Source organism: Macrotis lagotis, chromosome 1 (assembly GCF_037893015.1).
Source record: "Macrotis lagotis isolate mMagLag1 chromosome 1, bilby.v1.9.chrom.fasta, whole genome shotgun sequence".
In the NCBI taxonomy this organism is placed as follows: domain Eukaryota; kingdom Metazoa; phylum Chordata; class Mammalia; order Peramelemorphia; family Peramelidae; genus Macrotis; species Macrotis lagotis.
The window spans coordinates 240,438,485-240,465,991 of record NC_133658.1 but is presented as its reverse complement, the minus strand read 5'-3'; the positions used below and the strand labels follow the sequence as shown (position 1 = coordinate 240,465,991).

The 27,507-nt window shown below is 44.5% G+C and overlaps 2 protein-coding genes across 7 annotated transcripts; one reads left to right on the top strand and one right to left on the bottom strand.

Moving 5' to 3' along the window:
- The first annotated feature begins 1,198 nt into the window (after positions 1-1,198).
- Positions 1,199-21,984, top strand: SLC35F6 (solute carrier family 35 member F6). 2 transcript variants are annotated; one of them, XM_074209912.1, is made up of 7 exons: positions 1,278-1,363; positions 5,181-5,303; positions 14,280-14,352; positions 14,818-14,989; positions 16,359-16,571; positions 17,363-17,473; positions 18,393-21,984. In XM_074209912.1, the coding sequence occupies exons 4-7, from the start codon at positions 14,827-14,829 to the stop codon at positions 18,860-18,862; spliced, it is 957 nt and encodes a 318-aa protein (XP_074066013.1). In that variant the 5' UTR covers positions 1,278-1,363; positions 5,181-5,303; positions 14,280-14,352; positions 14,818-14,826; the 3' UTR covers positions 18,863-21,984. The 2 variants fall into 2 exon arrangements, with proteins under 2 accessions (XP_074066012.1, XP_074066013.1); XM_074209911.1 differs by lacking the exon at positions 5,181-5,303 and having other exon boundaries at positions 1,199-1,363.
- LOC141504716 (histone H3-like centromeric protein A) lies at positions 21,899-27,136 on the bottom strand. 5 transcript variants are annotated; one of them, XM_074209915.1, is made up of 5 exons: positions 26,304-27,136; positions 26,109-26,221; positions 25,753-25,830; positions 22,791-22,940; positions 21,899-22,407 (listed from the first exon to the last, which is right to left on the bottom strand). In XM_074209915.1, the coding sequence occupies exons 1-4, from the start codon at positions 26,425-26,427 to the stop codon at positions 22,836-22,838; spliced, it is 420 nt and encodes a 139-aa protein (XP_074066016.1). In that variant the 5' UTR covers positions 26,428-27,136; the 3' UTR covers positions 21,899-22,407; positions 22,791-22,835. The 5 variants fall into 5 exon arrangements, with proteins under 5 accessions (XP_074066016.1, XP_074066018.1, XP_074066015.1 ...); XM_074209917.1 differs by having other exon boundaries at positions 21,913-22,287; positions 22,826-22,940; XM_074209914.1 differs by having other exon boundaries at positions 21,917-22,287.
- Between the last annotated feature and the right edge of the window lie 371 nt (positions 27,137-27,507).

Genomic DNA, 27,507 nt, shown 5'->3' with positions numbered 1-27,507 from the left:
TTTTTTACTAGAGTAAGGAAAAAAAGCAGTTTTAAATACCTACTAGGTGCTAGGCAGTAAATACTTTATAAATGTCTTCATTTGACCCTCACAACAACCCTGCAGGGTAGGATTATCATTCCCATTTTACAGATGAGGAAACTGAGGCAGCGGTTGTTGCATCTAGTTTGAGATCATTTTCCTAATGGGTCTCTGTGGGTCTGCTGACTGTGGATAGATGTTCAATTACAATTACTAACAAAAGTCTACTACTAGGACCCAAAATAAAAAATAAAACTCCAGTCAGTCTTTGAGGAGCTCCCCCTCCTTCCACTTCCCCTCTGACCTCGCTGGCTTCCTTCAGGTGCCAACCAAATCCCCACCTTCTACAGAAAGCCTTCCCTATCCCCTTAATTGAGGAGCTTTCCCTCTTCATTCTGTACATAGCTGCCTTAGAACATATTTGTTTACAAGTTGGCACTCTCTCCTTTGAGTCTAAGCTCCTTGAGCTGTTTGGCCTTAATTTTTTCTTTTTTCTTTTATATTTATTTTTAGGTTTTGGCAACGTAAACGGGGTTAAGTGGCTTGCCCAAGGCCACACAGCTAGGTCATGATTAAGTGTCTGAGGCTGGATTTGAACCCAGGTCCTCCTGACTCCAGGGCCTCCTGACTCCAGGGCCTGCGCTCTATCTACTGCGCCATCTAGCCGCCCCCGTTTGGCCTTATTTTTGATCGCCAGCGCCTAACAGTGTCTGGTACCTAGGCTCTTAAGAGTTTATTGATTGGGCCCCCTCTCTCCCACCATGAGAGAGGTGTGCCGTTTTGTTAAGATATCTTAATAAATTTTAATCACTCTAAAAATAAAGTTTATTGATCGGGAGATACTAGAATGTGTTTTTTCACCTGTATAAACAGGGTATAAACAGCCCCTCTCCACTTGTCAGGGTTTTGTGTGAGTGACTGAAGGGCGCCCGCCCCTCCCCCACCAAGCCCGAGAGGGGTGGAGGGCACGTGCGCGGAGGAGCGGGCGAAGAGCGAGGGGCGCGAGCTGCGCGTGCGCGGGCCGAGCCTCCCGCTCCGCAGCCCGGGACTGCGCGCCGCGAGGGCGTGAGGCAGGGAGGGCGGGGCTCCAGCGCAGCTGACTTCGCTGGGTCCCGTGACCGCGGGCCCGGAAGGGAAGTGCCTTCTGCCGGCTCCGCGCCCCCTCCCCCGCCCTTCCCCGCTCCGCCCCTGGAGTCCGGCGGACCGCGGCGGCATCGGCGGCGGCGGCAGCAGGAGCGGGACGGCGGCCCTCGCTGCGCCCGGCCATGGCGTGGACCAAGTACCAGTTGTTCCTGGCCGGACTCATGCTGGTCACCGGCTCCATCAACACCCTCTCGGCCAAGTGAGTTGCGGGGGGTCGGAGGCCCCAGCTCGGGCTGCTGCGGGGAGCCCGGGGCCCCGCGCCGTCACTGCCCCAGAGCCGCGAGGGGAAGCCGGGGCCGAATCCCGCCGGCCTGCGCCCCTGCGGCTGCCCCCGGGCCTCCCGCGTTCAGCCGCGGCCGGTCGGGGGGCTCTCGGCACGGACCCCGGAGTGGCCCGTGAGGAGGAATCCGAGGCCGGCGGGGTGCAGCGACTCGTCCAGGGCCCCGGCGCGGGGCCCCTCCGCAGCAGATGGACGCCTCCGATTAGATGCCTGGCCTATAACAGGCGCCTTGCAGCCTGCGTGGGGCCGGGGCCCAGCCAGATCCGGACCCCAGACCCTCGGAGAGGGTTCCGCTGGGTTTATTGAAAGTGCTTCGATTTTTGAGGGCTTGAGTTAAATGGAGATGGGCGGTAAGGACTTTGCCCTTAGACGGGATGGTGGCGAAAGAAACGTTGAGCATGCTTTCTCAAAGTGAGGGGAGCCCCTGACGTCTGGCCAAGGTCCATCTCTTTAGCAAGACTTTCATAAAGCGTTTAAAGCTAGAAAGGCATTGGAAACAGACAGTCTAACTCCCCTGGTTTTGAAGGGGTGAAAACTGAGTTCCAGAGAGGGGCAATCACTTGACCAAAATCACGAAGTCATTTGTTAAGCACCTACTATATAGCAGACCTGTGCAGAGTTAAAACAGAAATGCAGCCTTGTAGATGGTAAGACTAGCACCCTTGGTTTGTAGGGGGTGGAAAAACCGTGACTGCTACTTATTACAGAAGTCATAAAAGTTAGGGGTTTAGAATTTCCTTCTTTGTCACTTTGCCATTCAAGGATGCTTTCAAGCATCTTTGTCATCCAGTAACATCTGTTCTAAAGGGGGCAGCTAGGTGGCGGTTAGATGACAGTATGGGCCCTGGAGTCAGGAGTACCTGAGTTCAAATCCGGTCTCAGACACTTAATTACCTAGCTGTGTGGCCTTGGGCAAGCCACTTAACCCCGTTTACCTAAAACACACACACACACACACACACACACACACACACAGATGGATGCTGGAGAGTAATATAATAGAATCAGTCACCAAATACAATTTGTTGGGAGAGTTGGTCTACAAATGGTCTAGTAGGAAGGGAAGATCGTTTATCTCTCTTTGTCTCTATTGTCTACCAGTCAGTCCTGTTGAGTTAGCATCCCAAACTGAAAGACAATCTTTGATCCTGCCCCTGGTGGTTTCTGGTCTGAGGAATCTCACAATGTAATTATACTTTTCCTGTTGCACATCACTTTACAGTTCAATTCCATAATCTCATTTGATCTTCATAATTCCTTGGTAGGGTAGGCAGGGCTGGGATTATACCTCTTTTACAGGTGAAGAAACTGAAGTTTGTAGAAATTCAGTAACCTAGGTAAGCAGCAGAACTGGGAGTAGAGCCCAGACATCTTTCTACTATAACACCTTCCCTAACCTAAAGGAAAGAGAAATTCAAAACTGTGAACCCAGAACAGTGGTTTCAAGACCAATTAGAAACTGTGGGGGTAATGGGACCATTCCCAGGAACACAAAACAGGAGAAGAACTCGTCATATTACAGTTTGAACTTCCAACCTGATCATTGATTTTCAGAAATCAGGCTGTAATGCAAATGATTTGGCATGGAGAGAAAGTAGAGATGAATCTTGATTGGTTAATGCTCTAATCCATTCTAAGCCATTTCTTTAAGGTCAACCCAATAGACCCACTCCCCCCCCACCAAAACAATCAGATAATTCTACAGCTCCACTTGGAACAGAAACAAACTGGAGAACTCTTCCAACAAATTGTATTTGGTGACTGATTCTATTACATTACTCTCCAGCATCACACCCTCTCTGTCCTCACTACTCTACCATGCTTGGACACCCAGACAACAGTAATCAGTGGATAGAGCACTGGCCTTGGAATCAGGAGGATAGGAGGTCGAATCCCACCTCAGATACTTGACACTTAACTAACTGTGATCTTGGACACACCACTTAACTCTGATTTGCCTCACATCTAGGACCATCTCCAGTCATCCTGATTCATATCTGGTCACTGGATCCATATGGCTCTGAAGGATAAAATGAGGCTGGTGATTTGATATAATAATTTCTGACTCCAATCCATGTTCTTAGCATGACATCATATGATGTCATGGTTTTCTTTGAGATCAAGGGACAAACACCACACTACCATGTCAGGGTAGTCCCTTGCTAGCAGTTATAAAGAACCCCCCCCCCGAAAGTTCTTCTCAGTTTACTGGTCCCTAATTACTCAATTTCTCAAAGTAAGGTAGAAAACACAAGTTTTGGAGTTATAGTAATTAACTTTGGATAATAGTTCTTCAAAATCTCCCTTGACTCAGTTTCCTTGTCTATAAAAAATGGGAGTTGAACTAGATGATCTCTGAGGTCCCTACTCTAAATTTATACTTCTCTGATTTCCTTTATTCCCAAAAGGAGACTCCAGAATCAAGACTATCAATTCCATTCCTTTTGGCTGCATCTTAGGATCCCAGACTGGGTGGCTTCCTTTTCTGTGACTTATTCCCTTCTTAAGTCTCTTACTCAAAAACTAATTCCTCACCACACAACTTTTAATAAGTAACATATTTAGATACTGGTTTTTTTTCTTACAACCGAGATTTGTGTTGTTGCTGTTAAGTCTTTCAGTCATATCCAATTATTCTTGGCAAAGAAACCAGAGTGGTTTACCATTTCCTTCTCCGGCTTTTTTTACTGATGAGGAAACTAAGGCAAACAGGGTTAAGTGATTTGCCCAGAATCACACAGCTGCTAAGTGTCTGAGACAAGATTTGTACTCAGGAAGACTTGGACCCTTGTGGTCTATCCACTGAGCCATGTAGCTGTAAGTTATTATCAATCCTGTTTCACAGAACAAGAAGCAGGCTCAGAGAAGTTCATAAGAACTAAAGCTGGAAGAGACCTCGTGCTCTCTAGTTTTTATAGATGAGGAAACTGAGACGTAGAGAGGTCCCCCCCAACCACAGCAGAGGTAGAGGGGCTTGCCTGTGATCACACACCCAATAAGTGCAGTGCAGAGATTGGAACCATGATCTTTTCACTCCAAGTTCTGTGTTCTTTTGGCTTTACCAGTGGTGTCAAACTCAAATAGAATCCAAGGGCCACTAAAGCATATATAAGTTATATATTTACTCAGGAAATTGTATATTAATAATATCTATTTTATTGCATTCTTACTTATTTTGTTAAATATTTTATTTTACTATTATTATCTTAATCTAGTTTGGACCAGGGCAACAAGGAGGTGCAGTACACAGAGTGCTGGCCCTAAAGTCAGAAAGATTCATCTTCCTGAGTTCAGTCTAGCCTTAGAGACTCACTAGCCATATGATGCTGGGCAAATCACTTAACCCTGTTTGCCTCAGTTTCCTCAACTGAAAATTGAGATGGAGAAGTAAATGGAAAACTACTCCAGTATCTTTACCAAGAAAATCCCAAATGGGGTAATGAAAAGTCATACAAGACTGAAAAATGATTGAACAACAAGTTAGGCCATTTTCAGTAGGGTGGCAGGCTACATGTTTGACACATTTTTGGCTGTTACCACAACCACATTTTTGTAAGTGAATACATTTAATTTCTGCTTGGCCAAGATATCTTTCACCTTGCTTTATCCCATCTGTTTTTTTCTGGGACTAGAGCCCTAGACTTTTGCCTTTATCACAGCACCAGGCCAAAGGCTAGCCCTCAAGCCAGGCAGAACCTGTTCTTCTGAAAAGTCATTTCTCTCCTTCCCATAATAGGACCCTAGCAGTGAGCTCAGGTCCACACTCAAAAAAGAAGAAAGAAAACTAGAGGACTCAAAGAATGTCAGTGTTTGACAGGAGACCATGCTGATCATCTAGTCCAATCCTTTCATTTGACAGGTCAGTCAATCAATATAGTGCCTACTATGTGTTAGGTACTTTTAGGTACAGGGCATACAAAAAGAGGCAGAAGATAGTCCTGCCCTCAAGGAGCTGACAATCTAATAGGGGAACCAGCATGCAAACAAATATATACAAAGTAAACTATATACAGAATAAATAGGAAATAGTTATCAGAGAGAAGGTACTACAATTAAAATGGGTTGGGGAAGTCTTTTAGTTGGGACTTAAATGGAGCTAGGAAGGTCAGTAATCAGAGCAGATAGATCCAGTAGTCACTGGATCCAATAGTACATTGCTGGGGAGTAAGATATAAGAAGACTGGGAAGGTAGGAGTGGGGCTAGGTTATGAAGGGCTTTGAATGCCAAACAGAGCATTTTATATTTGATCCTGGAGTCAAGAGGAAGCCACTGGAGTTTATTGGGTAAGGGAGGTAACATGGTCAGACCTACATTATAGTAAAATCATTTTAGAGACAAATGGGAGGATGGGTTGGAGTGAGGAAAGATCTGAGGGAAGACTGGCCCATCAGTTAGGCTACTTCGGGTATGAGGGCCTATACCAGAATGGTAGCAATGTCAGAAGAGAGAAGGGGACATATTTGAGAGATAATGCAAAGGTCAAATCAGCAGACCTTGCCAGTAGATTGGATTTGAGTGAGGAATCTGGGATGACTTCTAGGTTGCAAGCCTATATGGGAAAATGGTGTTCCTCTCAATACTAATAGAGTAGGTGGGGGAGGGAACAGGATTTTTTTTTTGAGGGGGCAGGATTTAGAAGAAAATATAATGAATTCCATTTTGAACATATTGAGTTTTAAGATATGTACAGGAGATCCAGTTTGAATGTCTGAAAAGGCAGATGAAAATTCAAGATTGGAGGTCAGACAGTTTGGGTTAGGACAGGTAGATTTTGAGAATCATTAGGATGGAGATGGTAAATAAAGCCATGGAGGCTGATACTATCACCATGTGAAATAGTGTGGAGGGAAAAGAGAAAAGAGAACCCTTAGGGATACAGTTAGAGGGCATGATTTAGAAAAGAATTCAGCAAAAGAGACTGAGAAGGAGCAGTCAGATAGGTAGGAGATGAACTAAGAGAAACTGGTGTCGAGAAAACCTAGAGTCAAGAGATTATCAAGGAGAAAAGAATGAGCAACAGTGTCAAAAACTGCAGAGTAGTCAAAGAGAATAAGGACTGAGGAAAGGTCATTGGATTTGGCAAGAAATTTTGGGAACTTTGGAAAAAACAGTTTCAGATTGATAAGGTCAAAATCCCAATTAAAAGTGGTTAAGAAGACAATAAGAGGGGGGCAGTTAGGTTGTGCAGTGGATAAAGCACCGGCCCTGGAGTCAGGAGTACCTGGGTTCAAATCTGGTCTCAAACACTTAATAATTACCTAGCTGTGTGGCCTTGGGCAAGCCACTTAACCCCATTTGCCTTGCAAAATCCTTAAAAAAAAAAAAAGGTATCTGAATGATAGGAGATGGAAAATGAGGGAGGGAGAAGAGGGAGTTCATGACTAGCGATATCAAATTTTTGTGTAAAATATGAAGCAAGAGATGTTGCAAAGGTAGGGAGAAGGGGAACAATGGGAGTGCCCATTTGAGGTTGTATAACAAAAAATTGTAGTGGATTCAGTTAGAATAGTCATGTGGTTTTTTTTTCCACTTTTGTTCAGTAACATATATAAGGAGAGAAAGTGACACATTGTGGGAGTGATCCAAGGATGAGGCTTACTTAGCTGGACATAATGGACAGCCATATGATAAGGGGGTGAGTGATTCAAGAAAGGAAGACAATGTAGATTTGAATTGGTTCAAGGGGTCAAGATGGAAAGAATGGGGGAGTGGCCTGGAAGAGAATTGTGGGGTCAAGGAATTGGAAGGCATAATATGAATGAAGAATGGAATTATATAAAGGAAGAGAAGGGGAGAGACAAAATGCCAATGAATTATGATAATATTCAGGTCCTGAGAAGTGAAGTAATTGGGACAAGCCTCCCCCAATTTGTTAGCAGTAGAATACAAATGCAAAGTAATATTGGTTTAATAGAAAAAGACTTGAATTTAAAGCAGATAACCTAGGTCCATTTCCCTGCCCTGTTGCTTACTAAACCTATACCCTTGGACAAGTCACATCAAAGACTCTAAATTTCAGTTTTCTCATCTGCAAATGAGGTTAGACTAGATGATCCCTAAACTCCCTTCCACCTATGAATGCTATAATCCAAAGACCAAGGCCTTCCTGCTCCCCCACAGTCCTCCTCAGTTTCCTTATCTGTAATATGAGAGTATTAGAACAACTGGCCTCTTTGGTCCCTTTCAGTCCTAGGTCTGTTTTCCTCTGATTATGCCCCTCAGGGAAAGAGGTATGGACAGGAAGAGGGGTCCAGGAAAAAGAGTAAGGACGTGGCCTGTTTGGCTCCTCTTGGCTCAGCCAGCGATGTTGTCTCCTTCTCTTAGATCTCAGATCCTCACTTGCTGGATTGGGGTGAGTCATTTGTTTTTCATTCTCTTCCCCAGTAGCCCAGACCAATCCAAAGCCCAGAATATTCACAGAAATTGAGCCAGGGGAAGTAGCTGTCTGAGTTCTCTCTGCCTTAACAACTTATATCTGAACAATGAATATCTGCTATTTCTGACTACTTCCCTGGGGTGTCAACCTTTTCTATCTTGTGAGATACTTTGACAAGGTCCAGGACCTTACTAGCTCTTTGGAGGATGTAGTGATGATGATGATGATGATGATGATGACAGATGTTTTTATAAATGTTAAAGTTTGTAAAACATTTTATGCATATTATCTTATTTGGTCTTCACAATAACAAGTTCTAATTACATAGTAATATCATGCTAATTTTACTATTGAGGCAGCTTAGGCTAAGGTAGTTTATATGACTGCAGAAGTCAGGGGCTGGACTTGAATCTTGGCTTCTCTTGACCCTCTCAGGGTTGCACTGATCTTCCTGGACCATCCTGTACAGACTATCCCAGGGAATGAGAAGAGGGTGGACACAAGACTGGAATTAGATGTAGGGTCTGCTCCTGACATGCCATATGACCATAATTATCTGCTTCTGTGGGCTCTGAAAAATCACTAGAGGTTGGAGTAGATGACTTCTGAGGTTCCTTCAAGGTCTAATATGCTATTACTATGAAGTAGCTGTGGACAGAAGCAGGACATTCAACCCAAGATTGTTGCCAACTAATGCCTATAATTCTGGGCATTGACCCTGAGATTGAGACAAAAAGATACCTGGTATAATTAAAGGAATAAGGGCAACAAAGTGATGCAGTGGATAGAATACCAGGCCTAGAGTCAAACAGACCTGAGTTCAAATCCAGCCTCAGACATTTCTAATCTGTGTGATTCTGAGCAAGTCACTTAACTCTGTTTGCTTCAGTTTCCTCCTCTGTAAAAATGAGCTGGAGAAGGAAATGGCAAATCACTCCAGAATCTTTGCCAAGAAAATCCCAGATGAGGTCACACAAAGTCTGACATACAATTGAAACAAGCGAGCAACAATGGAAGGTGAAGAACCAGAGTAAGAGAACATGGATTCACATCCTGAATCTGCCACTTAACACCTATGTGATCTTGTGTAGGCCAGTTAACTTGGGGGAAATCGGAAGAAAGTATTCAGCTTCCTCATTTGTAAATTAAGAAGATTGTACTAGATACCTATAAGAGCCTTGCCAATTCTAGATTTATGATCCTGTGATTAAGACCAAAAACATCAGTCATGATCAGTGCACCATGGCTGATTTGCCAGCAGCCCTTGGTTTATTGTGAGACTGATGAGCCATTTCTTGGAATTTGTAGGCCAAAGCAGGCTTCAGAAAAGGGCCAGTGCCAGAGAACAGGCTTTGGGCCTAGCAGTAGCTTTGTTGATATTAATTAAAATATTTAATATTAACATTAGGCATCTGACTTGGACATGTCACAACTTCCTCAGTGTCTACATCTCTAAATTGATCTCTAAATCTCTAAAGAGTTTCTAAAGTCTTTTAAATCCATTAATATTTATTAATTGTATAATAATAATTATAATTATTAATAACTTACATTATTATTCCACTTAAAGTTTACAGAGTATTATTAGTTGCAAGAATCCCAAGACATGACTAGAGCAAATATTATAAACCCATTTTGCAAATGAGGAAACTGAGGCTCTGGTTAAATCATTTGTTCATTCTCTTAGCTAGTGACCAAGCTAGGACATGAACCAAAATCTCCTGATTCAGAGGGAGGCACTTTTTTAATTTCATCATGCTTTGTGGCTCCTCTGCATCATTCTCCATCTCTATGAAGTAGTCAGCATACCAAGGGTCCATAATTAAGGAAAACCACCTCAGAAATATTCACTGGCTCTAATTCATTGGCTCTAATCATCGGTAACTGGCAACTAAAAGTTGCTCACTGGAGTGACACACTCTGCTGACACCTGATGCTTGAGGAGGCCAGGGCCTGCACCTTAGTGGTTGATACAAAAGGATCCCATTTCCCTACCCTGGGAGTATTGCCAGCATATCCATCCCTGTGTCTGACCAGTCCAGGCAAGTCCCCTTCATGGGAGATAGTCTATATAAGTGCTGAAAGAAAAGGGCCAGGGAATAGCCTGCAGGCTTTAGCGGCTCATGGCTGGGCTTCCCAGCCCCTGCCTTAGAGCCAGACTTTCTCCCCAGCACCCCATGCCCTGCAACAGGCAAATATTAAGACCTAAGCTGATGCCTTTGTTTCATCCCAGCAGCACTCTGGAGGAAGGGGGCCAAGTGAGAGGTCCTAGGCAAAAGAACCATATAGGTCCTGCTTTTCCATCTTGCTCCTCCTTTCCTCTGATGCTCTTTGAAAGACCCTTCCAAGAGATTGTTTAGTGAGTTGAAACCAAGAAATAATTATAACCACATACCTTCTGTTTTCTTTTTTGTAAACAGAGCTATAGACAGGCTGGGGCTTGTTTTGAGTAACCTGCCCAGACGACATTTCTGGTTGATCTGCAGCTTAGACCCATTTCCTTTTTCTTACTGATCAGAAGAGTCAAGAGTCAACAGGACAAAGACTGGTTTGTCAGGCATGGGACCTAGGTGGTATATCAAAGACAAAGGACTAGTGGACCAGAGCCCTGACTTCTGGGCCCTGCTGTGCCAATCATGTTGCCTCTCTGGGACTCAGCTCCCTCCTAGATGAAAAGAGGAGGTCACCTGAGTATATTACAGACCACCTGGACAGAAACAGTCACACAACCACATTAAGACGTGATATGTAGTGATGGGAGGGAGAAGGCAGCCAAAAAGCTTTGATCATTTAGCGGCAGCTGGAATTCTCTCTGCCAAATAATTTCATGACTTTAAAACTTCATTCTTCAAAAGATGGAAGAACCAATAAGGGAAAAATTCTGTTTTTTAAATCTGATTCTCACTAACAGAGACATACTGGTTGCTGGGGAGGGAATTATAGAATCACTGGGGGTGGAAGCAAGTAGGTGACCCCCTCTACCATAGAATTTGTGATAGAGGAGAGGAAATGTGGGCCTAATCTGACATTCACCCAAGATTTGGAGAAAACAGTTTTCAGTGAAAAGATGGGATCCCATGGAGCCAAATGCTTCAGGGGAAATCAGCCCACAAGGGATGAAGAAGATGCTAAAGCTACAAAGGGAAAGTTCCCAATGAGGTGGGAAAGAAGGATTTTATTGAAGAGAATGACATGGAAGTACAGGGAACTCCCCAGCCCACTTGGCATTTTTAAAAGACATGTCTAGAGAATGGAAATATATGACCCAGGCCTAGAGAAATGTTGGCAGGGTCACTCAAGATTGGAAGGAACTCAGCCTGGCAAAGTAAAGTGAGGACAACACAGAGGGGTTTAGATTAGAGGAGAGAGAGAGACCTTTATTTGGGGTGGATGCATGGTGATCATCACTTTAATAGAGAAAGCCGATTTGCCTAGTTCTTGGTTTGATTCTGTTTTCTCTACAAAGGAGAACCACTTTTTACTGGAAGTGAAAGGACAAGAATGAGGAACAGGCAGTTATATATCCAGGACAAGTACGAGCAAAGATCTACCCTTTGAAGCCAGGTCACATGACTAGATGAGCTACATCCTTGGGTCCCTGTAGTTCTAGCAGATGTGTTGATTGAGCCAAGTCTGGCTTCAATCAAATTGGAAAGATCACAGAAATAGGAGAGGTAGCACAAGATGGAGTAGGCCTGTGAATCTGACTTAAATTGCTGAAAATGTCTAGACTGTATCTTTAAAGGGATGATTGGTGAATTTTTAGAAGGGAAGTGATGATCCCAGAGAAACAACATGGTTTCATCAAGTATGAGTCATGCCAAACTATCCTCATTTCCTTTTTTTTCATGATATTCTTAGAACTAGTAGATGGAAAATACTATAACTATGATCTACCTAGATTTTAGCAAAACTTTTGGTAAAGTATCTACTATTTGAGGGGAGAATACAAAGAGATAATAGATTAGATGATAATGTTGTCAAATGGCTTCAGGATACCTTGGGTGGCTGATATCTTTAATGGCTCAGTGTCACCAAGATAGAAGGGCCCCACTGAAGAAGCCCAGAGTGCTCCTGGGCCTGTATTGTGGCAGTTGCACAAAAATCATTCGATGATCTGTTCCTTAGATTTGCAGGTGATGCCAAGAAGGGAGGGAGAACAAACCCTCTGAATAAGTCAGGATCCAGAAGGATCTCAAGTGACTGGCACTTTGGGCTGAATTTACTAAGAACCTCAGCAGGGTTAAGTAGAACAAAAACTGGGCTCTCAAAGTATTAAATGGGAAAATCCTGCTTAGACTACAGTTCTAGGGAAAAAGTCTGGAGGATTTAGTGGACAGCATGCCCAAGACAAGACCACAGTGTGATGTGGCAGCCAAAAAAAGCTAATGCAACCTATTATCAGTTCGTAGGTCCAGGAATAAGGAGGTGATAGCACTATGCTTTGATCAGGCCTGTTTTCAATTCTGTGCTGGTTTAAGAAAGATATTGGCAAAACTACAGGATATCCAGAAAAAGACTAGGATGCATAAAGGCCTTGAGTTCATATCATACAAGGACTGGTTGAAAAAACAGGATTTTCAGACTGAAGAAGAGAAAACCTTAAGGAGATGTTACATGATAGCTGTCTGCAGGCATTTGAAAGGCTGCCATGCAAAGGAAACCATTAGATTTACTCTAGTTGTCAAATTCTCTCATTCTGTGGTTCTGAACTAACTGATCTCTAAACTCCTTTCCAGTCCAAATAACAATAACATAGCTCTGTAAGTTTTAGAAAACACATTCTAAACATTATCTTATTTGAGTCTCAAAACAACACTGTGAGGTGGATGTTTGTATAAACCTCATTTTACAGCAGAGGAAATTGAGGCTCAGCAAGAGAGCTGTCACACAATTTAGGAAGTGTCTGAGGAAACCGAAGTCATAGCTCCTTTAAACGTCCAGAGTTATGGCCTTCAGCCTCTTTGTCTCCATGGGAGTAATACCTGCAGATGGTAATCACTATCTACTGTACCTGTGGAGAGAGGACAAATTGCCAAAATCAGTTTCTCAGTGGTTGGCTTCACTAATTGCCTGCTGTGAGTTCACACTTGAGCTGGGTGCTATGGTTGAAATGAAGGACCAGAAGACACAGTCCTTACTCTCAAGAGTAACCGACTGTTTTCTTATGGAGATATTGCTTAATGAGACGATACCTGAGTCATTGATCAAGAAAGCAAGGCAGGAAAGTATTTGGATTGTGAGCTGTGGTATGTGGTTGAGTTATGGTGCCAGAGAGGTTTCAGAGGAGGGAGCAATCCTAGTGCCCTCAGGAAATCTGGGAAAGTGCCTTAGTTGGACATTATCTGTGTTCCAGTCCTAGCTTTTGCTTTTTCTAGATTTGTAACCTTGGGAAAGGGGCCAATCTTTTTGAGTTTATAAAATGGAGATGATCCTTGCCCTGCCTACCTCTCAGGGCTGATGTGAGGATGAAGCAAAAGCACAAGACATTTTTTCACCTATAATGTGCTCCCATATAAAAACATTATTTGTACAAAAATATTCATGACAGCTCTTGGAGGTGGAAACAATTGGAAATCAAGTGAATGTCCATAGATTGGGGAATGGCTCAACAAATTGTGGTATATATATACATATATGTTTGTGTGTGTGTGTGTGTGTGTGTGTGTGATAGAACACTACTGTTCTATTAGAAACCAGGAGGGATGGGATTTCAGAGAAGCCTGGAAAGACTTGCATGAACTGATGCTGAGTGAGATGAGCAGAACAAGAAGAACATTTTATACCCTAACAGCAACATGGGTGATGATCAACCCTAATGAACCTGCTCATTCCATCAATACAATAATCAGGGGCAATTTTAGGGTATCTGCAATGGAGAATCAGACTGCCTTCTGGGGGGGGGGGGATGGGAGGGGTATAAAATTCAAAACCTTACAAAAAATGTTAGGTAGAAACTACTATTGTATATAATTGGAAAACAAATATTTATATTAAAAAAGTGCTCCCATAACTTGCCATTAGCCTTGCTTAGTTAGCATTTTACTAATATCTCCCTATACTGTCATATCTTCTTTTGTGCTGTATGATAGGCCATGTAGCCTTGTTGATAGAATGCTAGACTTGATGTTAGGAAGAGGAATCTGACTCCTGCCTCTGACACTTAGTAGCCAGAAAAGCTTGGACAAGTAATTTAGCCTCTAAACCTGTTGGGGTTTTTTCTTTGGTAAAGTTTGGTAATACATCACAGAATTGTTGCAACACTCAAATGAAACAACATGTTAAACCCTTTGCAAATCTTAAAGTAGTATGGAAATATAGCCATGTTACCTCCTCAATCGTCAGGTCCTTGATGGCAGAGACCAGGTGGACAAATAAGTACTCAATGCATCTTTATTGAATTGAGTTGAATAGGGAGCATAGTGACCTAACCAATCAATTCCATTCTTCTCTTCCAGATGGGCTGACAACTTTGTGGCTGAAGGTTGTGGAGGAAGCAATACCCACAGCTTCCAGCATCCTTTCCTCCAGGTATCCTCTCCCAGCCCCATCTCCCTTCAAGCCTTAGGGTCCCTTGTGACTCTTGAGTCCCCCAAGCCCCTTTCCTTGGCACCCAGGGCTTGAAAGTTCACTTTTTCCATAGCACAGCCATAGAACTTTCTTCCAGAAACTGGGAAGTGCGTCAGACCTGCCTCAGAAAAGATCACTAGTTTTTCTTTTCCTCTCTCCCTCACACTGTTTCCACTTAACCATATAGAGAAGCACAGGGCAGGCCAGTAACGGGTATGTTGAGGAAGGGCCTGGACATCAAAGATGTGTGGAGAAAGTTAATTCTCTCCAAATCCTGGGGACTAAACATCTCCTTCTCCATCCCAAACAATAAAATCTACCACATAGCTTTTGCCTTTGCTCGGACATTGTTAAGATAAGTAGATTGGATCGATGACCTCTACTGTTCCTTCCAACTCTAAGAGTCTACAATTGTATTAATTCCAGGCCGTGGGTATGTTCCTGGGTGAGTTTTCCTGCCTAGCAGCCTTCTACTTACTTCAGTGCAGATTTGGGGTGCACACAGATTCTATTGTGGAACCCCAACAGTCCTTCAATGCACTGCTCTTTCTGCCCCCTGCTCTCTGTGACATGACTGGAACCAGCCTCATGTATGTGGGTGAGTAGCAAGATCTCTTGAGCAAGGACCAGCTGTTTGAAGTATGGCAAGGTGGAAAGGTGACTTCCTCCCACCTTCACTGTTGGCTTTATTCTCTCTCCATCTTTTAGCCTATGTAGATCACTCTCTATCTTCTTTAGATACCTTGTGTTTCCCCAACTCCCAACCTTTTCTTATGGGATTGCTTGTGTCCTTATATTCCTTTCTCCTTGACCCATTAAAATCCTACATGTTCTTTTTTTTAATTGATATTTTATTTTTCCAATTACATATTGTGAAAGTTTTTCAACATTCATCTACATGCATGTGCATGTGTTTAAGTTACAGAATTTCTTTCTACCCTCCCTTCCCATCCCCCTCCCCTCAGCAGCACAGTCTGGTGAATATTGTACATATACATTTGTGTTTAACATGTTTACAGATTAGTCATTTTCTGTATGAAGAATTAGGACTGAGGGAAAAGGAAAAAAACCTTGGGATAGGAAAGAAAAATATAATATAAGAGAAATTTTTAAAAAGCGAATTCAGGGCGGCTAGGTGGCGCAGTGGATAAAGCACTGGCCCTGGACTCCAGTCTCAGACACTTAATAATTACTTAGCTGTGTGGCCTTGGGCAAGCCACTTAACCCCATTTATTTGCCTTGAAAAAAAAAAAAGCCAATGCAGTGTTCATTCAGGTTTTGTAGGTTGTTTTGTTTGTTTTGTTTTTCTTCCTCTGGATGTGATTTACTCTGCTGCCCTCCCACAGTCCAGGTTCCAGGGAGCACAGGCTAGTCAGGGTTGCGCCAGGGTTCCATAGCAGGTCTCCTAGGGTTTTCTTGCTCTCTGAACAGCTAGAGGAGCTACAACCCTCAAGCTACATGTTCTTTTAAACCCAACTTAAATGTTACCTCCTCCAGGGTGCTTTCCTGGATCTCGCCTTCACATCCCTAATTCATTAACATCTCTTCTCATCACTTAGACCTTACTATAACACTTTGCTTAGAATTGTTTTAGGTCATTATTATGTATTTATTTATGTGTCATATCTCAAATGTGCAATGCTTTTGAAACCATAAAACATTGTAAAAATGTCAGCTATTGTTATTAGTAAACCTGTTCCCCAAGAACAGGTACTATTTCTAAACCTGTCTGTCACCTAGAACATACTCTTAAGACATGTTTGTTGGGGCGGCTAGGTGGCGTAGTGGATAAAACACCGGCCTTGGAGTCAGGAGTACCTGGGTTCAAATCCGGTCTCAGACACTTAATAATTACCTAGCTGTGTGGCCTTGGGCAAGCCACTTAACCCCATTTGCCTTGCAAAAAAAACTAAAAAAAAAAAAAGACATGTTTGTTGAGTTATACTGAATTCATCTCTTCTCTGCAGCCCTGAACATGACAAGTGCCTCCAGCTTCCAGATGCTTCGTGGGGCTGTGATCATCTTCACAGGTCTTCTCTCTGTGGCTTTTCTGGGACGAAAGTTGCTGCCAAGCCAGTGGGTGGGCATCCTTGCCACAATTGCTGGTTTGGTGGTTGTGGGTCTGGCTGATCTCACAAGCAAGCATGATGATCAACACAAGCTCAGTGATGTGATCACAGGTTTGTTGAACTATAGTGAATAGAGCCTTCTATGACTGAAAGAGAGTCCTATAAAACTACAAGAAATCTAGCCTGCTGCCCCCAGGATCCAGCCATAGTAGGACTTTGAAGAGATAGGGCAGATGGATGCTAATGTTGACAGTAACTGAGCTAAGAAGTACATTTGAGTCCTAGGCCAGGGCACCACAAGGCAGCTAGCAGAGCCACAGGCATAGCCAGTTGGCAGGTGGTCAGGGATATCACAGAGTATTTACCTGGCCCCAGCCTGTTCTGTAACCAAGAGGAAGCAAGTGGATTGTGAGCTGTGGTGTGTGGCTGAGTTATGGTGCTAGAGAGGTTTCAGAGGAGGGAGCAATCCTAGTGCCCTCAGGAAATCTGGGAAAGTGCCTTAGTTGGACATCATCTGTGTTCCAGTCCTAGCTTTTGTTTTTTCTAGATTTGTAATCTTGGGAAAGGGGCCAAATCTTTTTAGTTTATAAAATGGAGATGATCCTTGCCCTGCCTACCTCTCAGGACTGATGTGAGGATGAAGCAAATCACAAGACATTTTTCACCTATAATGTGTTCTTATTTATCGCTCTTAAATTTTTCATTACATTGATAGACCTTGAACACCTTCTAATCACTGAACATCGAATTAGTCCTCAGTCCTTAGTTCCTCTTTGGAAGTGTCATATAAGGTCCACTTCTCCATTTTCTGCTTATATTCTCCTCTAATCCCCTACCATAACTTCTGAAATCTTTCCCTCAGTACAATTCCTTACCTCTCTCTGATTCTCCCTCTCCAACAGGGGACCTGTTGATCATCATGGCACAAGTGATTGTTGCCATCCAAATGGTGCTAGAAGAAAAATTTGTCTACAAGCACAATGTGCATCCCCTTCGGGCTGTGGGGACTGAAGGTTGGTTTGGGGGCAGGTGGAAAAGGGGAAGAGGAAAAATGGAGAGCATGGTAGGGAGCAGAGAGAATATGGGGGGAGGGGGGAGGACACCGAAGGCCTATTGAGGAATGGACGAAATTAGGTGAGGTGGGAATGTTTGAAGAGATCCATAACCTCCAGTATGCCCTTCTCAGCTCATACACAAATTGAGCATTTTCTGGGTACAAGACACTGAACTGACTAGGGTGAGGACAGAGATATACAGGACCTGGATCCTGGTCTGGTACCACAGAAAATAAGAAAGGAAGGATCACTTCTGTCCAGTGAGTGATCAGGGAGTATGTGGTAGAGAAAATGGCATGTGAGTTGACATTAAGAAATGTGAAGAATTTTCATAGGTGAAAAATTGTATATTACAGGAATAGAAAAAAAACCTGAGCAAAGGAAAATTAATGGGTATGAAGTGATGATGCCTGTCAAGGGATCATTGAATAGTCTGATGGGTCTGAGTCCAGGCTTTGTATGGAAGAGTAATAGGAGGTAAGGCTAAGAAGATAGGATGTGTTCAGAATATACAAACCATATCAAGCTTAAATTTTTTTCTGTGAATACTGGGGAGCCATGGAAGATTTTTGACCCAAGGAGCAGAATAAGCAAAAATGGTATTTTAAAGAGCTTTATCTGGGTGAGAGTTACAACATGAATCATGGGGTAGAACACTGGAAGTGGGAAACAAACAAAGCTTCTGTAAATTGAGTGAAAAGTGATAAGAACCTAGTTGTCATGAATGTGGAAAGAAAAGAAAGCATTGGAGAGATTTTGAGACCTGAGACCCAGCCTTTTCTGGAACATTATTTAGTGAAAGATCTCACAGGAGTTTGAGAACTCAGCACATGGTCATTGAAAACGTTCATTCCTTTGCCCCCTTGTTCCTCCCCAGGGTTCTTTGGCTTTGTGATCCTCACTTTGTTGCTGGTGCCCATGTACTACATCCCTGCTGGTACCTTCAGTGGAAACCCTCGGGGCGTGCTAGAAGATGCATTGGATGCCTTCTGCCAGCTGGGAAGGCAGCCGCTGATTATTGTGGCACTGCTGGGGAACATTAGCAGCATTGCTTTCTTCAACTTCGCTGGCATTAGTGTCACCAAGGAGATGAGTGCCACCACGCGCATGGTCCTGGACAGTCTTCGTACTGTGGTCATCTGGGCCCTCAGCCTGGCACTGAGCTGGGAGACTTTCCACCCATTGCAGATCCTAGGTTTCTTCATCCTCCTGATGGGCACAGCTCTCTACAATGGGCTGCATCAGCCCCTGCTGGCTCGTCTGCCCTGGTGTCAGCCCCCTGCTGAGGATCGTGAGCGGGAAAGTCTGCTTGGGGGCAACCATACTTCCATCAATGAGGACAGCTGAATCTCTGCCAGGTCTACCAGAGACAACCAGAATTTTAGGCTCCTCTTCCCTAAGGACAGGGATCCTTGGGATCCTCAGGAGGAACCTGGGAAATAGGGAATCTAAGGTCCTTTCTCTCACCTCGTTGCCTTCTCCTTCATGAGGACATTGGATGTGCCATTGGAGTTGGAACCCAGCTCTCCTGTCCTTTCTTCTAACTGTGTTTCTAAGCTTCCTTTGGTCCAGGACATAACCTCAAAACTGCAGGGAACCCAGAAACGCAGGAGAAGGGTTTGGCTTCCCCTGCATCTTGTCTCCAGCCTCATTATGTAGGGTGATGGACTAAACCAGCATGCTGATTTGCTAAATCACAGATCCAAACTGAATATTAATCATTTCCCCTGAATCATGAATCAAATTTAGTTTTTAAAAAAAACACTTTAGAATCAGAATTTTGCATTTTCTTAAACCTGTATACTGCTGGGTCATCTGCAGAATGCATCTGAGACAGTCAGTCATGAATGCCTTGAGCTGAATGGGCATCAGCCTTCATTGATTTTCCCCTGGGCCCATCTCCATTCCTTTCTACCTTTTCCCTAGGCAGCAAGCATGGCTCCTCTTCAGATTGAGGCATAGTTCTGCTTGGGTGACAGGTATAAGTGGTTTACTCTGCTGCTGATGGATGCCCTCCCACAGTCCGGGTTCCAGGGAACCCTGACTGGTCAAGGTTGTGCCAGTTCAGCTGAGTCTGCAGGCAGAATGGGAAAAGTGGTCCTAATGACCTTTGACTCATTGGTCCTTTGAACTATTGCCTTTGGCATTTCTTTTTAAAAAGTAAAACCTAATATAAAAGTGAACTTTGATATGTGAGGTTTGAGATTTTGATGTTATTTTCAGCAAGGGGAGTATGAGGATTAGTAGTATATGTCTGGGCATAGAATTCTGGAATTCTAGAGGTATAAAATCCTTTTAGAATCGTCAAATCTAGCCCAGGGTTACTGGTTGCATCCTTTTTGCATTGTCTTCTAAAACAAATGTGGTTTTGGGGCAGCTAGGTGGCACAGAGGCTAGAACACTGGACTCAGGAGTACCTGATTCAAACCCGGCCTCAGACAATAATTACCTAGCTATGTGGCCTTGGGCAAGCCACTTAACCCCACTGCCTTGCAAAACCCTAAAAACAAACAAAAAAACAAATAACATGGTTTTGATATGTAGAGTAAGACCTACACAATTCACAATTTTCAGGGGACATTATGTAACAGCTGGGATGTGTGTGAATATCTGTGTGTGTGTGTGTTTCCTTTTTCCACCAGTACTTCAGGGTCAACTGGTCAAGAGGAAAACTAAGCAGAAAGGTAAACTGAGGGAAATCTGTGTACAAGGTACTGTTTATTAGCAGAGGCATGCTGCATGTTAATAAATGAGTCAGTTTCCATTAATGCCAAAAAAATTCCCTAGCAGATGGACAGCTACCCTTTTATAGGTTTTAGGGAGTACAGAATAGAGAACAGAATGGGGTAGATGACATCATGAAATTAAGGACAACCTGATCAGTTAGAGTTGAGGTCCAGGGAACAACGTGATTGATTTGGTAATGGTTAGCAACAACCCCCTTTTCCTCTCATGAGACTAGGAAGTGCTTATTGTCTGAGTCCAGGTGTAAGACAGCTGACTAGACATTTAGCATATCAGAAATACTCCTTTGCATTCACAAATATTTCCCAAGGTCAGTTAAATACCTTGAGACCAGAATTAACAGGATTAGCTATAAGTTGGAGAACTAGATTTTTATACCTGATCCATTACAGGCTAGGTGAATCTGAACCAAGTGCACAGACCAAGAGCCATGACTTTTGAAATTACCAGGAAAAAGCAATTCATTACAAATAGATCAATGAAAACATAACAAACACAACTCTGCCACTTCCTATTCACGTGATCTTTGGCATATCTTCTTCAGTGCTTAGTTTCCTGATCTGTAATATGAGGTAGTCAAACTAGATGATTTCTAAGGTCCTTTCAAGTACTCAGTCTGATCCTGTACTCCTTCATAGTGCTGTTAGCAGTCTTAAGACGCTCCTAGTCAGGGCAGGAAGACCATTTCAATCTAATAGCCACATTAACTTTGTTCTGAACACAAGTACATACAGGCTTTAAGTGGCAGAAGCAGCTGAACCTGGTAGTGTAAATGAGATAATCTTCACTTTACAGGTACCTAAACTGGCAGAAGATTGTGAACCTAAATCATCCAACTCCTCTTCCAGTGGTAGAGCATCAGCCCCAGAGTCAGGAGACCTGGGATCAGGCCAGGCCTCAGATACTTAGTGATTGTCTAGCTATGTAAAACCTTGGACAAGTCACTTAAAATCGGTTGCCTTCCAAAACAAAAATAACCATTTGTATGCTGAGGATGGCTTAGTAGGAAAACAAGTTTATATTTAGAAATTTCCAACTATATATATGGATTGGGAATATTTTGGATCTGTATGTATATTCCAAAGCAGTGATTGTTTCCTTGAAGCAAAAGCGCTATATAATATAGGAAAGATAAACACAAGATAATTTGATATTTCTCTGTGCAATCTCCTGGACAGAGGAGGCATTTATTAGTTGTAAGATACAACAGACTAGGTTTCTCTGCCTGAAAAGTTCCAGGAATGGGAATTCACTATAATTACTTATTTTTATTTTAGTTTTTTCCAATTGCATGCAAAGATACTTTTCATCATTCATCATTTTGTAAGATTTTGAGTTCCATTTTTCTACTAGCCTTCCTTTCCTCCCTCCTCCCCATGATGATGAACGATCTCTCAGAGGTTATATGTGCACAGTTGTGATAAACATATTTCTGTATTATTCATGGAACCTACTATTTATTGAGATGACCTACTGCATTTTTGGAGACAAGTGGTTTTTCTTTATATACGTCTAGTTCATTTCACAAAAGACAGGGGTATTGTTGAGGAACCTCTTCCCTTCCTTGTCTGTCACCCTAACCAAATTTCAGTTTCTGGTACTATTTGAAGATAATCCCTGGCTCCTCTTACAAGCATACAGACTCAAAAAGGTTCAAAACAGAACAGTTTTATTTAAAAATGAATATTTTAAAAATAAATTAATTTATTTAAAAATTAACTTTACTTTAAAAAAGAATGGGACTTCCATCTGAGCACCTAGGGAAAAAAAAATAGGCCTCCAGGGACCATTCCTTCCCCCAGGGAGCTGCAGAGTCCCTGTGCCATCCCCTTTTGCTCTGCCTAGGGCTCCTTCAATGCTATTTTCATTGCTCTTTCTCACAGAGCGTGTCTTCTACAGCAATCCTGCTGTGGTCCACACCTGCCACTACTGCCCGTCAGTGCCTCTCTCTGCTCTATCTTCTACTTCTTGTCACTCAGATTCCATTCTGCTTCCTGGGAGATGCAGGAGAGAATTCTTTTAGCAAGCTAAGGAAGGAGAAAGAATTCAGGAGAAAGGGCTGGTTAGTGGTCAAGTGGTAGCTGTGAAGAGGTCAAGGAGGATAAAGAATCAGAAAAAGGAACTGAATTTAGCTGGTGATTTTAAACCTCAACATAGTTTGGAAAAAGTTTTAGTTAAGTGGTGGGGTCAGAAATCAGAATGCCAAGAGTGAAGAAAAAAAAATAGGAGGCAATGATATGGAAGAGGCACTAAATGACTTTTTCAGTTTAGTTTGCTGTTCCCCCCCTCCCAAGCATTCTACTGTCTAAATTTAGATTCCTTTTTACCCTCCAAGTCTAGAATGTAATCCCTTTTTTCAGCTGCCTCAAGCCAAGGAACCTTCTGGAACTTATTTCTTTCTCCATTCCCCATCCTGATGTTTTAGTTCAATTCTATAGGTTCAAGTAGCAGCACTGCCCAAGAGGATAACCCAATCTGTATATTGACTCTTTCCCTTTAACTCTACTCTCATGCTATTATGATAACTTACTGGATATCTCCTCCTAAAGAACTCTTAAAATTCACCATTTGCAATTTAGTACTTCAACTCCTGCCTTGGGTGAAAGCTCTCCACAGCCAGCTGCTCTCTGGCCTTCTGGGTCCTCTCTGTTTTAATCAAAGGGACATCTGGAAAGACATCCTGGAAAAAACAAGTTAATTAGTTAATTGTCCTAAGGCTCTATTTACCTTCTCTTTGACTTCCCAGATTAAAACATCCCTCCCTAGCCACCATTCACCCACAAGACTTGTGTTCCATATTAAAATATAGGTTCCCTAAAGGAATGGCTTGGATATTGATATTTCTACCTTTGAACAAAGTCCAGTGCCTAGCCCATAGTAAGGGGTCAATCCATGCAGGTTCATGCATTCATTCATTCATTCATTTCCTCAAATGGAACTCCTATCTTTGGCAATACCAATTGTCCAAGGATTCATTGATAGAAACTGCTGGCAATCATATTTATCAACATGCAAAAACATTTTAAAGACCAGTTTCTATTGTCTGCACCATGGTACACAAAAACCAATGGGCCCCCATTGTCAAAGCAACCTTAAGGCAGGAGGGAAGCAACAGTATCCCTGTAGAGGATGAAAGGTAGAGGACAGAAGGGGAAGATCTACTTCAGGTAAATTTAACAAACTAGTCTGCATATTTTAGGAATTTGCAGACTAACCAGCAACACAGGAGCTATACCTAGTTACTTGAAATGTGCATCTTAAGTAAACAGAGGTAATAAAGTTGAACCAGAAATTCTCTTATGCCTAATGAATTCATCATTATAGAGAAATCTGATGTTGTTTCTGAAAGTTCCAGCTAGTTATATGTGATTGGTTGTTCTTTTTTGATTGGTTTTTGCAAGGCAATGGGGTTGAATGACTTGCCCAGTTAAACAGCTAGTAGGTAATTATCAAGTGTTGAGGCTGGATTTGAACTCAGGTCCTCCTGACTACAGGACCAGTGTTCAGATCACTGTGACACTTAGCTGCTTCCCCAGGTTTCCTTTTTTTTTTTATGTTCTTTTCCAGAGAAATGGAGTTTAGTGGCTTGCCCAAGGCCACACAGCTAAGTAATGATTAAGTGTTCCGGACTGGATTCCATCCCAGTTACTCCTGACTCCAAGGCCGGTGCTTTATCCACTATGCCACCTACCTAGCTGCCCCTCCCAGTTATCCATTTTTAAAAAAACTTATTTTAAGAACCATATGCAACTGTAGTTTTCAACAATCATTTTTTTTTGCAAAGTTTTGAGTTTAGATTTTTTCCCCTCCTTCCCCTGACAGAAAGCAATCTAATATGGGTCATATATGTACAACCATGCTAAACATAGTTCCACATTCATCATATTGTGAAAGGAGAATCAAAACGGGGAAAAATAGGCAAAAATTCCCATAAAACATAAGTAGTTATCTTAATAGTACAGGAAAATTATCCTATCTTCCTCCTTAAATTTAATCCTTCAAATTTTCCGATTTCTATTTGGGAGACCACCTTCTTTCTCTTTATTTATTGTGTATTATTTTTAAAAATGTTCCAATTAATAAGAATTTGTCTCCCTCTCCTCATTCCGCAATAAAAATGCATAACAAGTAGGCATTGTCAAGGCTTTAAAGACATTCCGATATTAGCCATATCTAAAATTTATGTCTCATTCTAAATCTTGAGATAGGGGTTTTAGGGATGTACTTTGTAAGGGTGTTTTGGAAGCCAAAGCAAAAGGCATCAATATTCAAGTGCCTATAATTCTTTGTTCTAATATATATATTTCATGATCTGGATATCAGACTGAAATAATTATGAGTATTGATGCCTTTTGTTTTTAATTCAGTCGCTTTTAGGCACATCTGAAGTCCATTGGTATTCCTGTTTTTGAATGCAATCTCCACTAAGGGGGCTGCGAGGTAGCTTACTGGATAAAGCACGGGCCTTACAGTCAGTAGTACATGGCTTCAAATCCAGTCTCAGACACTTAATCATTACCTAGCTCTTTTGCCTTGGGCAAGCCACTTAACCCCATTTGCCTTGCCAAAAAACCTTTAAAAAAAAAAAAAATCTACACAAAGGAACCTGATAATGGACTCCAGAGAACCCTGCTCATATCTTTTTCCTACAAACATCTCTCTGCCCACACCAAAGACTGCAATTCTGGCCAATCTTTAAAAAACATTTTATTTAGAAATTTACATAAAACAACCCAAGGTTCTCCAGAGAACTGTGCCCAACAGATGTATACATAATTATAACATGTTGAAGATGGATTGGAGAAGCAGGAAGGAATTAGATTTTTAATCTCGTGGGTTCAAGGGTCCATTGGTACTCAAGTATTTAGCCTAGTCCATCCTGTATACCTCGGATCCTCCTGGCCAGCTGAATATCTTTGGTATACAGGGTAACTCTCCGGGCATGAATGGAGAGGAGGTACGCATCTTCAAATAAATGAGTAATAAATGCTTCTGCTGCCTGGGTATAGGGAAAGAGATAGATGAACTGAAGTAATCTAGAACTGGGGATATTTTTCTTAGTATTTTATACTCTTAGCATATCAAATTCAAAGGCAGCTGACTTTGACAAATAGAGAAAAATGATTGAGTGATGTTGATATGCAATACTAGTTTTCATTCCTGAACATCAATCTTGAGGAGGGGCTCAATACTAAGTAAGAGTATAAAGAACCTAATAACCCCAAGGACATAGTTATTAGAGTGCCACTGTCTAGATCTTTGGGGTCCCACACATAGACCTCAACCTCTCAGCTATTTTTCTCTCTATTCCTTGTCTCCCTCCCTTCCATCTGTGAAGGCCTCAGGCACCTACCTCATACTTCAGTTATGATTCTTTGTGATATCCCATTTTCTGACCATTAGTTTGCAAAGCTTTAAGTGTTTTGTGCCGACCCTTTCTCCCAACAACCACCCCACTCTAAGGTCAGAACCTCCTTTGCCCTTGTCCTCACCTCCTGTAGGGCCAGTAGGGCCTGAGCTTGCCAACAAAAGTCCACTCCTCGAGTATATCGGAGGCATATCTCTCTAACCTGCCGTTTGAGGAGAGCAGAAGAGGAAAAAACAAAACAAAAAGGAAGAGATCAAAGGCTAAGACATCATCCTGTCCCCTCTCTGGCCTTCCCTCTGGGCAGGGGGGCTTCAACGCGAACCAGGCCCAGGACACCTCACGTTACCCGCCCCTGGGGAAATTAATTAAACTAAAGGCTGGCGGGTTGGAGGTGTCACTGGAAGTCCTAGGGTTGGGGGGGGGTGTCTGTCAGACCCTCGGGGAGGCGGGGTCCCGAACCAGAACTGCCCCGGTGCTCACCAGTCGGCCGAAGGGCGCCCTCCTGATCAGCAGGTCGGTGCTTTTCTGCAGCTTTCGGATCTCCCTAAGAATGTGTTGGTTTCGTCGCCTGGGAAAGTGGCGGCGAGAGGGGCCTAAGGGAGAGAAGAGTGACTAGGGGGAAGGGGAGGAAGGGGCTGCGGCGGGGGCAGGGGCGGGGAGGGGGCGCCCGGGTACCTGCGGCGGAGGTGGAGGCTCGGGGCTCAGCCTGGGGCTCGGGCCGCTTCTTTGGGGTGTTTTTGCGGCGACCCGGCCTCATGGTCCTGCTTGGATCTGCTTGGCGGGGGCCGGGTGTTGGCATCCGAGGCCGCGGGCCCGGGCACCCGGCGCTCGCTGCTGCGCTCCGTGCTGCCCTGCCGGCGGCGGCGCGGCGCCCTCTGCGGTCCGGGGCCCGGGCAGCGCAGCAGAGCCGCGGCGCAGGGCCGGGGGAGGCGGAGCGCCAGGCGCGGACTGGACCGAAGCCCCGCGCGGCCGGCACCAGCCCGGGCCGCAACCTCCGCCCCGCCGCCGCGCCTCCGCACCCGACAATTTAAATGTCGCGCGGCGGGGACGTCACTTCCTGCGTCTGCCTTGGCCGATTTCAGAATTCGGAGTGGGCAGGCGAGGGGGCGGGAGAGGAGGAGGAGCTTCTGCCCAGAGGCCCCGCGGCCACGCTGGCCGCTCCCGCGGTCCGCAGCCCCCCGCACCCTGAGCCACAGCCCCGCAAGGCGGGAGGGAGGAGCCGCTGGGCCGGGAACACAGAAAAGGGGCGGGGAAAGGGCCCCGGGGCCCAGCCTCCGCCAATCACGGCCGTGGGCTCCGCCCCCTCCGCCCGCGCCCGCTCGCCCAGCCGCCTAGCCCGGCCGCCCAAGGCTCCAGCCCCGCCCCCTCCGGTCCTCGGTCCTGCCGGCGCGGAGGCTGCGCACTACAAGTCCCGTCAGGCCTTGCTCCAGAGCCGGCCCCCGAGAGCAGGGAGCGCCGGGGGCGGGGCGGGCGGCGCGGCACACGCCCCTCGGCCGCCGTTCCTTCTGGTTTCCATGGTGACCGGAGACACTTCACAAAGCCCCGAGCGGGCGCACGTCCCCGGAGAAGGCCCGGGAGCGAGGCGGGGCGGGGACCCCAAAGGAGGCGCCCGCTCCGGGGCCCGCCCGGAGCCCCGCTGCGACAATGGCACACACGCGCCGCCGCGGCCGCCCCCGGCCCGGGCCCGCTCCTCCCCGCGAGGCCTCCCCCCTCGGGCGCCGGCGCCTGTCCGCGGCTCGGCGGCTCGCGCGTTCGCGCCCGTGGGTCGCGCCTACGCCGATGCCCACGGAGCGGCATGCCCGGCGCGGCCTCGGGCGGCGCTGCCCCTCGGCCCCGTCCGCAAGGAGGCGGCGCCCCGGCCCGGCCCTGCGGCCCTCAG

Excerpts from the sequence above, each read along its gene's own strand:
- SLC35F6 (XM_074209911.1), top strand. The coding sequence starts at position 1,287 with ATGGCGTGGACCAAGTACCAGTTGTTCCTGGCCGGACTCATGCTGGTC. Across the intron at positions 14,353-14,817 it reads TCCAGCATCCTTTCCTCCAG|GCCGTGGGTATGTTCCTGGG; the intron begins GTATCCTCTCCC and ends TATTAATTCCAG. Across the intron at positions 17,474-18,392 it reads TCGGGCTGTGGGGACTGAAG|GGTTCTTTGGCTTTGTGATC; the intron begins GTTGGTTTGGGG and ends GTTCCTCCCCAG.
- LOC141504716 (XM_074209913.1), bottom strand. The coding sequence starts at position 26,427 with ATGCCAACACCCGGCCCCCGCCAAGCAGATCCAAGCAGGACCATGAGG. Across the intron at positions 26,222-26,303 it reads AGCCTCCACCTCCGCCGCAG|GCCCCTCTCGCCGCCACTTT; the intron begins GTACCCGGGCGC and ends TCTCTCCCTTAG. Across the intron at positions 25,831-26,108 it reads GGGCGCCCTTCGGCCGACTG|GTTAGAGAGATATGCCTCCG; the intron begins GTGAGCACCGGG and ends CTCAAACGGCAG.